Source organism: Danio aesculapii, chromosome 8 (assembly GCF_903798145.1).
Source record: "Danio aesculapii chromosome 8, fDanAes4.1, whole genome shotgun sequence".
Lineage (NCBI taxonomy): Eukaryota > Metazoa > Chordata > Actinopteri > Cypriniformes > Danionidae > Danio > Danio aesculapii.
Genome location: NC_079442.1, coordinates 54,930,437 through 54,942,936, shown reverse-complemented (window position 1 = coordinate 54,942,936; position 12,500 = coordinate 54,930,437). Strand labels below are relative to the sequence as shown.

At 40.7% G+C, this 12,500-nt stretch overlaps 1 protein-coding gene across 2 annotated transcripts in view; it reads right to left on the bottom strand.

Annotated features, from left to right (window-relative positions):
- sema6a (sema domain, transmembrane domain (TM), and cytoplasmic domain, (semaphorin) 6A) overlaps window positions 1-12,500 on the bottom strand; it is a 98,663-nt gene that overhangs the window by 37,645 nt on the left and 48,518 nt on the right. For both annotated transcript variants that reach the window (XM_056464237.1, XM_056464238.1), the window contains exons 4-7: window positions 10,014-10,074; window positions 9,075-9,137; window positions 8,893-8,994; window positions 2,713-2,803 (exon numbers count right to left, since the gene is read on the bottom strand). In XM_056464237.1, coding sequence (XP_056320212.1) covers window positions 2,713-2,803; window positions 8,893-8,994; window positions 9,075-9,137; window positions 10,014-10,074 — 317 coding nt within the window. The remainder of the gene's footprint in view (window positions 1-2,712; window positions 2,804-8,892; window positions 8,995-9,074; window positions 9,138-10,013; window positions 10,075-12,500) is intronic.

Genomic DNA, 12,500 nt, shown 5'->3' with positions numbered 1-12,500 from the left:
ACTCTATATACTGTATAAGTAACTTTGTTTATATACTGTTTAATCTATAGCTCCTCAACTTTTCTGATTCGGACTGTAATGTATTGCTGTGTGAAGCTGCTGTGGAGTGATAATAACTGTGGACAGCGCTATAGAAGTAATCCAGAAGTGAACTGAGTGTTTTTCCTGTAGGCTGCAGTCTTTAGATGGCGGAGCGGGCGTATGTGACAGTGTGCGCTGGCATTAGTTTAGCTGGAAAAGCAGAAGTTTCTCCGTCTGGGAGCTTCAGAGCCGCTAATGGAGGAATGACTCATGCGGGTTTTCCATCAACAGAGTTATTTTTGATCCTGCATTTCGGGCAGAGGATCCCAGAGTCGACTGAAGCCACACCACAATAGTTTCATGTGTTTCCAGCCGAGCCGCAGCCAGAGAGCGCTTTCCCAGAAACAGCAACTGCTCCGTCAGGGAGTTCCTCATATTCCTGCCATTCCTCTAAAGCCCCATACACACACACACCGCAGCAAACACTGCGCTGACTTACTGTCTTAGCCTCATTCCAGTCTGAATATCTACAAATACTGAAATCAAGAAGTGTTTTATAGAAAAAGCACAACATGTTGTGTTGTTTTCAGAAATAATGAGTCAAAATGAGGTGAGTTTCTCCTTAAAAAAGCTTCTGCTCGTCCTGCTCTCATCACTGTGCTAATTTGTCTGTTCTCTACCACTACACTACAATACACTCTTTATTTCATTCATTCATTTTCCTTCAGCTTAGTCCCTTATTCATCAGGGGTCACCACAGCAGAATGAACCGCCAACTACTCCAGTATATGTTTTCCACAGCTGATGCTCTTACAGCTGCAACCCAGTATGGGGAAACACCCATATACACTCATTAACACACACACTCATACACTACGGCCAGTTTAGTTGATCAGTTCCCCTATAGAGCATGTGTTTGGACTGTGGGGGAAACCGGAGCACCCGGAGGAAACCCACACCAACACGGGGAGAACATGCAAACTGTACACAGTGTTTATTAATAAACACATTTAAAAAACATGCCCCGCTCCCATATAGACGCTTCTCTATTGCTTTTCATTTGATGCGATTGAGCTCAACCACTCTCAGTGGCACAGCGGTGATAAAACAAAACGCTATTGGCTGTTTTTAAAAAGGGGAGGAGCTAATCTATGTCTCACCTAGGGTTGTCATGTTACTGGTCAGAGTAGAGAGGTTTACCTGCACAGCACTTCAGTAGCTGGCCTCCTCTACATGAGCGCGTTCTTAAACAGCGCTGGTTGGCTATTGTGTTCACATGCTCAACAGAAATGACTGTGATTGGCCGTGAAACTCATCAGTTCACCAAACTCACCTCTGTTTACTCCACGTAAGCACAGATACTGGGACACTGGAGCAGTTTAAAGTCACATAGATCAGCTGGTGTGTCTATAAGCTGACATACGAGTGATCCACTAGCTGGGTCTCATTTCAGAAGCTGCATCCTCCGAAGGATGCATTTGAAGTGCGCTGCGTCATCGCGGCGGGATGAAGGCTGTCTCATTTCAAAACATCTCGAAGGCTCGTTTAAACGCAGCCTCCAAATGCATCCTTTGTTTCCCAGATAATGAAGGACACAACTGCTGGATCCTTCATCACCTCAAACATCCCAAGATTCATTGTGCGCTGATAACAGCAGGCTGATTTTAAAGAAAACTCTGGTTTAAATGGATGAAGGTTTATTTAACGTGGATATCTAAACACATTAAAAAACAAAAAGAGTATGACATGTCTGACTAAAGAGTGATTTTATAGACACTTAGCATGTTTATGTGTACATGTATGGATCAAAGGAAATATATTTCCATCTTCTGTAAACCGCTTTGCCTTCAGATCGCTTAATATACTTTAAAAAAAGTCATTAAAAGTTTTATTTCAGCTTATTAACGGCAGCTGTTACTATTGCTATACTATAATAACTATCCTACTGTTACTATAGGTGACGAGGTCTGTCCTCTGCAAGATTATCTCATTTCAAAATGCTCACTTCAGCTTGTGTGGACTTCGAAAGACTCACCTCTGAAGTCTGCATCCTTCAGAGATGGAATGAGACACAACTAAATCACGGCTTTAAAACGTTCCAGTGTCCCTGTGTCTGTGGTTACACTCAGTAAACAGAGGTGAGTTCAGTGAACTGATGACCTTCATGGCCAATCACAGTCATTTCTATGAACACAATAGCTAACCACGCGTGTTTAACGTGCTCAACAGCACTCAAATGTTAAGTGGACATGTTTAAATTACAGTATTGATTGGTACAGAATGCCAGTGAAACACTGGTCTCTCCTCTCTTCATGTTTCGGCTGAGATTACGTCAAACATTGAATAAAACCGCACATTTCACAGCACCTCACGAGAGAGAAACGGAGAGGGAAAGTCTGATGTGAACTGGTAGAGTGTTCCAGAGTTCAGGAAACACTCGACCCACAGCATTGATGACTCTCACTCCTTTGTCAGATTATTCAGCTTGTTTTAAGGAGGAGCTCTCTTCATTTGGACTCGTTATTGCTGAAAACAACACAGTATTCATGCTTGTCTAGAAAATGCTTCTTGGTTTAAGAATATTTAGATATTTGGACTAGAAACCAGACAGAAACTAAAAACTAATAAAGCGTTAATGCAGTGCAGTGATACTGATGATGATGATGATGATGATGATGGTGGTGGTCTTACCGGCGAACAGGGCCACGTTGGCGTGTTTGGCGTCGTACGGGCAGCGGGCCATCCCACTGATCTCCTCACTCAGCGCGTCCAGACTGTCCATCTGTGGGAATCCAGAGGTCAGAGGTCAAACCCAGTCAAACAGAGCCTTAACACTTTCAGCAGCTACACACAGACGCTCACACTGATATATCTAACAGCTCTTCATCTCTCAATCTCCACAGCAGGATGAAGCTCGCCGGATTCATGAACAATTGAGATAAGAACAGCGCACAACAAGGCCATATCATAATGCTGTTGTTTATGTGTAGTTCAATGATTCCTGTCAAGGATTCAGAGTTTCCCATGGCTGCAGAAGACGGTAATATTAATCCTGAATCCTGCAACAGCTTGGCCTTTGGAGCCTGTGGTGTAGCTCTTTATAAGCCTGACTGAGTCAAAGGCAGAGTTCAGCCAGAAATGTAAGTGATGTTATTAATTCCCTTTACTTATTTCAAGCACTCATCATCGTTTCTTTCCTTTGTTGAACACAAAATGATTTATCAACATGTTTATGACAGATTTATGACAGGTTCTGTTGTCTTGGTAACGTCAGGTTGTCATGACAACGACAAAAACAGGTTGTGATGTATTTGTCTATGTTAAGCTGTCATAACAAACAGTGTCATCTCTGCATTTAATATGACATAACTGAGCGAATGACACCTAATGACACCTGTTATAACCATGCAGAGAGTCTGATTCACATTTATATCGTGATTATAAAGGCTTCAGGTCTCACGAACACCCCTTCAGGTAACGTGTTCCCCAATATTCTTCACCACGCTCCCTTACTGTTAGTTTGCTGTGAGGGAATGATAAGTAATGATGGAATGAGGGCTATAATCTTTTGTAGTTTTACTTCATTAAGAAGACATGAGGGCAGCACTGTGTCTCAGTGGTGTTGCACTGTGGCCTCATAGCAAGAAGGTCACTAGTTCAAGTCCCGGCTGGGTCAGTTGGTGTTTCTGTGTGGAGTTTGCATGTTCTCCCCGTGTTGGTGTGGGTTTCCTCCGGGTGCTCCGGTTTCCCCCACAGTCTAAACACATGCGCTAACTGATAAACTAAACTGGCTGTAGTGTATGGGTGTTTCCTAGTACTAGGTTGCAGCTGTAAGGGCATCCGCTGTGTAAAACATGTACTGGAATAGTTCATTCCGGTTCATTCCGCTGTGGCGACCTGTAAAAAAATAAGGGACTTAGCTGAGGGAAAATGAATGAATGAAGAAGACTTTAGTGAATAATATCTGAAGCATGCAGCGTCTGAACTGGACTCTGTTATTTGTGTTTCAGTGGATGATGGTTAACATTCCTCCAGAAATACACACTCACAGTCATTCAGTGGACCAGTCTCTCAGATACTCGTGTGTGTGTGTGTGCTCAGTAACAGCTGATGTAATGGGCAGCAGGCGTGCGCTGTGATCTGATCAGATGGCTCTCGGGAGGAGGCTGCGCACTGAGCATCCGTTCAGCAGCACATTTGTACAGCGCTGATTAATGCTGAGACTCTGACCCTAAAACAGACACTTCCACAGCCGAGCGTCCGCAGGGGGACATCTGAGACACACACTCAGCATCTCTGTGTGCCAGATATTAGACTGAGAGCTGGCACACACACACACACACACACACACACACACACACACTCCTACATACACACGTCTGCAGCCATCCTACCATTGACTGTGAAAACATGGAGAGACACACTACAATAATGCTGCTCTTACTCAGAGTTTCTGTCTATCTTTAGTCCAAATATCTGAAGAAGCATTTTCTAGAAAAGCAGAAATATAGTCTTGTTTTCAGAAATAAAGAGTCCAAATGAAGAGAGTTCCTCCTTAAAACAAGCAGAATAATCTGACAATGGGGGAGAAGAAATAATCTTGTTTTTCCTTTTGACATGAATTAATTTTCTTCCCCCAATGTCAGATTATTCTGCTTGTTTTAAATAAAAACTCACTTTATTTTGACTGGTTATTTCTGAAAACAACACTATATGTTTCGCTTGTCTCGTAAATGCTTGTCTGGATATTTGGACTAGAAAAATTTCACACTTTGAACAAATATATGTGTCCCAATGAAATCTCAAGAACTGTGTTGTTTCAGCTCATTTTTAATAAGTAGTTTGAACAAGCAAAAAAAAATTTGAGTGCATCTAAACCAGTTCACCCATCAGCGCTGAGATTACCCCATCTAAACCAGTTCACCAGTTAGCACTGAGATTACCCCATCTAAACCAGTTAGCACTGAGATTACCCCATCTAAACCAGTTCACCCATCAGCGCTGAGATTACCCCATCTAAACCAGTTCACCCATCAGCGCTGAGATTACCCCATCTAAACCAGTTCACCCATCAGCGCTGAGATTACCCCATCTAAACCAGTTCACCAGTTAGCACTGAGATTACCCCATCTAAACCAGTTCACCCATCAGCGCTGAGATTACACCATCTAAACCAGTTCACCAGTTAGCACTGAGATTAACGGTGCAGCCTCTGCCATAAAACACTCTTTACAGGCCAACGCATGTTCCCAGTGCAGTGTATATACTGGACACTGAAAAAAATATTTTACTACATACAAAGCTAAACTACTTATTTAAAATGAGCTGAAACAACACAATTCTTGAGATTTCACTGGGACACATACATTTGTTCAGTGTTTACCAATTTGTGTTGGGGTGAATGAATGGTGTGGAACCCTGCATTGTTTACAGTGTAGAAAACACTTTCATTTCTCTGACACTTTAACCAACACAAACACTGAGTATTAATGAAGTGTGCTTCACACAGGTGAGTGGTCTTGACAGGTGAGTTGTCTTGGTGTGGTGTGTGTGTGTAAGACTAGAGTGCCAAACTTTCCCCCTCATTATTCTTGTCTTGTGTTTATCTGTATGTTATGTGGTGTAGGAGTTTATTCATTCATTTTTCGTGTTGCTTTGGTTTTTCGGGGGAGGGCTTGTGTGTTTAGGAGTCAGTGAGGCATGGCGGGGGAGGTACAGGTACAGGTGTGCGGTGATTGAGCTCGCTCACGCGGCTGCAGTGAGGGTAGAGATGTTGTCTAGCTGTGGGTGAAATTGTGGGACACGAGAATATCTTGTCTTGTCTGCAAATGAATAGTGCTGCAGTCATTTAAAGCACAACAGAGAGCGCGAATGAAGCGGTTCACAGAGGAATTACACTGGAAGGCGTCTTCGGTTTTGCTTCCATTACCGTCGAAACGAGTCACTCACTCGAACGTCCCGCCATTTATTACCTATGATGTTTTGCCATAAGCACTGTCTCTATACGATAAACTGCTTTCCTCGATTAAAAATTAAAGAAGGTGTGCTTCCCCTGTCCTGAAACACGCCGTTTCCTTCAGACGCCCCGTTACCATGAATGTAAACAATGACGCCGATCGAGACCTCGCGCTGGATCCCCCACTGTATGACTTGACTGCGTGGTGTTCATAATCACCGACAAGACGAAGTGTTTCGGTTCTGGTAAAAGTCGGCCATTTGGTCCGAGCTTGACCCAGCAAATATGAGGAGAGCGATCGCCCGGCTGCCGATGGCGGAGCAGCTGATGGCGGCGAGCAGCAGGCCGAGGAACGGTCATGATGGAGATCAGGGTGTGGATTCTGTGAGCGCCGCTGTTTCAGAGGAGGTGAGTCGAGCGATAAACACGAGTAGACTGTTGTTTTGGGGGTGTTCGGGAGGGTGATGGTAGACATAAGTAAACAGACGTGAAGAAAACAGCATTTAATGTGCCATGAAAGAGGAAAAACTTCAGCAAGCGAACAGAGTTGATCAGGAAGATGAGCAGGAGTCAGAGAGCGACAGTGAGCTCTGACACTGGCACAGAGGGAGGTTCCCAGTCGCAGTTACAGATGACAAACTATTTCTAAGGTCAAGGAAGAATAAGAGGAGTGTTTCAGTAAATGAGCACTTCCTAGATGTTGGGCAGTTTGTGGAAAAAGCTAAAAGTTTCATGGCTGAAGGTTGTTTTTCAAAGAAAGAGGTGTACTGACTGAAAAATAGTGCAGAAACTTAATGCAGACTTCATTGAAGGAAATGAAAAAGCGTACATTTCTGAAGATGAATCACCACAAATCTATCTAAAACACTAATCTCTACTGTTGATTATGTTCAAAATGGGAATGTGTTATTCAAAGATTACTCGTATTTTTAAAAGTCTTCCTTTCACAATCTCATCAGCGTGATGCAAGACTGAACAAAGATTTTTAGTGAATGAAATGGCCAGACCAGCTCTGAGTGTGGTGAAAACAGCATTCCCATCCCACTGCATCCAATCATATTTTAATAAGGGGATATTTTAATTAGACATCAGTTTTTATGAAGACTCGTACAAGAGTGATTTGGGTGCAGGGTGCCCTTTTAGAGCTTTGAATCAAATGACTGAGGGGCAGACGCTGAGATCTGTGGTGTTTTAACCCTGGAGGAGTCTTATAGAGAAGTACAAAACATGGAGTCTGGAAAAGTGTCAAGAATCATACAGGCATGGGCCGGTGTAAGATTCTGATGGTATGATAATCTTAAATAAAAGTCACGTTTCAGTTTTTACACTTCTAAAATATATATATTTTTAATTTCTGGGTAAACAAACAACATCTTTCCCCCTTTTAACACAATAGATCTTATTTTGAATAACAATAAAATATTTTGGAAGAGTAAACATGTGAGGCTGAATAGTTCAGATGAATTATTGACTTCTGCTGCTGTCACAGAATTCTTTACAGATTTAAAATATCTTTTCTGCTGGAGATGCTGTTGTTCTAAAAAAACAAACAAACAAACAAACAAACAAAGTAAATCAATAATCGTACACATGCTGTACCTTAGGAATGGTATAGCAGAACATTTTGGCGGTTTTAAAACCTTGACTTTTCTAAACCGCAGTAAACCTTGAAACCGGTTATCGTCCCATGACTAAAGTGAAAGTACAGTATGGTGATGTAGAGAGTGTGCTGATAATAAACGCTGGCTTATTCACTCCTCTTAATGTCTGTATAGGGGTATAAGACATGGCTGTTCACTATCAGGAACGCTGTATTCACCTACCATTAAACTTTTGTTGTAAGAGAAAAGGTTTGTGGGTTGAACTTACTGAGCTGTAATAATGACGTCACGCTGTCTGCCTACACTGATGATGTGGTGGGTTAATGGAAATTTGAGAAGACTGTAAAACTCTGTCATCAGTAAAAACTCTCTGGAATAAGAGTGAAGCAAGTTTAATTGGAAATGGAGACGTCTTCACTGTGCTGCTGCTGCGCTCAATGCTTTTATTTCAGTTCTCAATCATGATGCCATCGCCAAATGTCCTTTCTGTTCAAGACGAGAAGCTATCTCTCCTGCTTTTTCATGACTGAAACCTTTATTTTTGCGTTTGGAAAATATGTTCACTTCCTGTAGTAAAGTGTTTTCTGTGAGAGTTTTTAGTTTTGGTTTTAAATATGTTAAAATAAAGAGGTATAAATGTGAAACTCCTGAATTTAGATTTAGGGCAGGCTGAACTAGCTCTTCATATGAGCAGAAACAGTAATGCTGAAACGATGTGGTGGTGATGATGATGGTGAATTTGCTGAGATCACCAGTTCTGCTGATTGACCTCTGCTTTTCTAAATCTACAGAAGGTTTATTGGTGCTCGTGTTTGAGATGAGGTGGTGTGGAAGTGGAGCGTTGTGTTCAGCTGTTGAAGAGGAGTTAGATTTGACATATTTAATATCATTTATTTGCTGTGGCTCTAGTGAGTTTTGATGTGTTGATTGAAATGAAGAGTAACTTACTGTAATAAAAGGCACCTAAATTCATTACTTTCTCTCTCTCTCTCTATCTATCTATCTATCTATCTATCTATCTATCTATCTATCTATCTATCTATCTATCTATCTATCTATCTATCTATCTATCTATCTATCTATCTATATATATATATATATATATATATATATATATATATATACACTCTAGCACTAATTCCTCTGAGCACACACAGCTCCTCTGTATAATCAGCTCTTGTTGTGTGTATTGGCTCTTCTTGTTGAATCACTGAATGCCTCCTCAATTATAAGCCGCTTCAGACTAAAGCGTCTGCTAAATGACTGAATGGAAATGTACTGTATGTAAGTTAGTGGGTCAGAGGTCAGGCTCACCCTGTAGGTTCGGCAGGACGGGTTGAAGGCGTTGGTTCCACACACAAACAGAGAGTCCTCGCTCTGCTGCAGGAGCACCTTGATGAAGTTATGACACTCATCCTGCAAACACACACATGTTTAACACAACACTGTAAACACACACACACACACACACATTTACACACACAGCAGATGTGCACCTTGTGTTTGCCCTTCATTCTGCAGGTGTCCACATCCGCCTGTCTGGACTTCCAGGTCAGCTTCTGTCAACAGAGAATCAGTGCACATCAGCACAGCTCGGCCTCATATATAGTTTATATAATATAAGCTTTATAATACATATTAAATGATATATAATTTATATTTTAAGCGTTCCTAAATGCTGCACAGAAAACAATTTTGCTCTAAGATCATTTCACAAATGTAAGTGTGTTTCACAGAAAACACACACGCGCACAATACAACAGAATAAAGCAGAAATGGTGCGCAGCTGAGCGATTCTAGAGCTCTGCCTTGTAAACGCCCCCTATTTAATATCATTAGCATATAAATGAGCACACGCCAGTGTCCACATGTATCTGAAATTGAGGTCCCGCTGGACAAACAACAAATATAGTGTTGTTTTCAGAAATAAAGAGTCCAAATGAAGAGAGTTTCTACTTAAAACAAGCAGAATAATCTGACAATGAGGGATGCAGAATAATCTGATGTCAAAAATAAAAGCAGGATTACTCTGCTTCCCTCATTGTCAGATTATTCTGCTTGTTTTAAGGAGAAACTCTCTTCATTTGGACTCATTATTGCTGAAAACAAGACTAAACAACACTATAAAATAATCATTTTGGCTTGTCAGGAAAATGCTTCTTGATTTAGTGAATTAATATTCATATTAAGCCCAGTGTAAATAATAATAGATAGTTTCATTCATATGTGATGCAGAGGGGCATCTATAACCACAGAACTCCACATGAGACGTCCAGATCTCTGCATCTGAACACAGAAATGCTGTTGTACACTGCTGATGGGAGCTCCTGAATGCATCTGAATGCTCCGCTGTGGTGACGCAGGACTCTGAGAGGATCAAGCTCTTAGCGGGTCACGGCTCGTTTGCAGCCAGATAATTAAAGCAGGAGACTCACCTTACTGAAGAAGATCTCCTCTGTGCTGGACGTCTCCATGTCCAGCGTGTAAATGTGATCCCTGTCAGAACACAGAGGACAGTTCGCTTCAGGACACTGCATTACAGACAGGCTGCACTCGCTCTCATCATCATCATCAGTCTTACTGTAGGACTGGAGGAGCGTCTTTAAAAGCATCGTCTGTCATAATCCTGCCTGTTATTAATCACATGCTTTATATAGGTGATTTGCAGAAACACACACACACACACACACACACGCGCGTCGCCTCTGCATTAATAACTAATAATCCGACTCCAGCAGCATGACGAGCAGTGTGATATGTTCATTACATTCTTCATTTATACTTTATTTATTTGAGTTAGACAATGCTTATTGATTTATTCATGTTCTTTTCAGCTTAGTCCCTTTATTTATCAGGAGTCACCACAGTGGAATGAACCGCCAACTATTCCAGTATATGTTTTACGCAGCAGTACTGGGAAACACACACACACACTCTTACATTTACAGACATTCACAGGACTCGAACCAGTGAGCTTCTTGCTGTGAGGCAATCATGCTACCTACTGCACTACCATGCTGCCCTAGAAAATGCCTATACCTACATAGAAATGTGATATATGGTAATATATGCAAATTACATACATGAGACACACAGAGTTCACAGTAACACTTTAAGTATCAAGTCACACCATTTCCTTAATCCAGTTACCTGCATATTAAGATATGAGCTGTTTATTAGCAGTTATACTGTATGATCTAATCCTAACACTTAAACCAACTACTACCTCACTAACTACTATTAATATAATATACTAATAATTAATAATAATATATTCATATTCTAATATTGAGCTTAGTTAATTGAATTGTGCATTAAAATAAAGTGTGACCAGGTTCATATTTGAGTTTTACACAAATACAATGTCAAATGTGCTCCATTTAATAAGATATATTGCAAAAATGGCCACTCACACACGCACGCACGCACGCACGCACGCACACACACACACACATATGTATTTATTCAACCATTGGAATTATGTGTTCAAAATGAGATGTAATTGTATATGTGTGTGGTTATTTGTGAGTTAAATGGTTGAACAAATATGTGTAAGTGGCCATTTTTGCAAAATATAATAATATACTGATAATTCAAAATATATGATGCATATATTATTTATGTAAATTAAAATATGCATGTATCTAATTTGCATATTACAAATTATTTGCAGTTGCACAAAAAATGCTGCGTTGGATTTCCTCTGTATTGGGTCAATTGTTACAATTCAATTGAAATACAATTTTTCAAACTATCTGTTGGGTTAGTTCATTTGACCCAATATTGGGTTAAAAACCTGCATTTCTTTAGAGTAACATTAAACGACAGAACAAGCTCAATTATTGATATTGTAATTAAATTAATTGTTCCAGAAGAGGAAAACACATCAGCAAATCAGTTCTGTTGAGCAAATATTGAGTCTAAATGTATTCTCAAATTCAATATTTTAGACACATTAAAGACTCTATTGCAGGGTCTCAGTTTGACCCCAAAATCCCCAATAATCTTCTGAAATCTGATCTGAAGTCTTGATTCTAGATTTGACACGTTTGACAGGGCTTTCATCATGATGACCAGACTCACTCTCTGAGTTGAGTACAGGATAACAGTATAACAGCTGTTAACACTGATCATTTCACTCCTGTTAGACGATATATATTTACTAATGTTAAGTGAAACATTGACATAGATACCTATACTAAATAATTATTTATAAATCAATTATTATTATTAAATATGAATAATTTAAGGTGATTTTCACATATTTCCCAGTACTGGGTTTTGGCTGGAAGAGCATCCGCTGTGTAAAACATGCTGGAATAGTTGGCGGTTCATTCCGCTGTGGCGAGCCCTGATTAATAAAGGGACTGAGCTGAAGGAAAATGACTGACTGATTTCCACATATATAAAGTCAGTTCTGGAGATTTAATCTGATGTAGAATCAATGGCACATCTTGTCTTTGACCCATACAACATAAACAATAAATAAAACTGAAGATTAGGATTGATTACAGGTGTGTGTGTGTGTGTGTGTGTGTGTGTGTGTGTGTGTGTGTGTGTGTGTGTGTGTGTGTGTGTGTGTGTGTGTGTGTATGACAGTGTTATTTCCCAGAAGATGCTGAGTGTGTGTGTTCAGTAAAGTCCTCCTGTCCCTGTGTGTGTGTGTCTCCTGCGTTCAGATGTTTGATCTTGAAGTGACGGATCTGCTGTTCTCAATCTAATAGAAAAGCCATTTGTGAGATGAGTGCAGATCTGCAGGTCAGCAGCGGCACACACACACACACACACACACACACACACACACACACACACGCACACCACAGCAGTCAAACTCTGCACATCTGATCAGAAGACCAGGAATTAATCACAGCCACAATATATCTCATTAGAACTGTCGTGTGTGTGCGTGTGTGCGTGTGTGT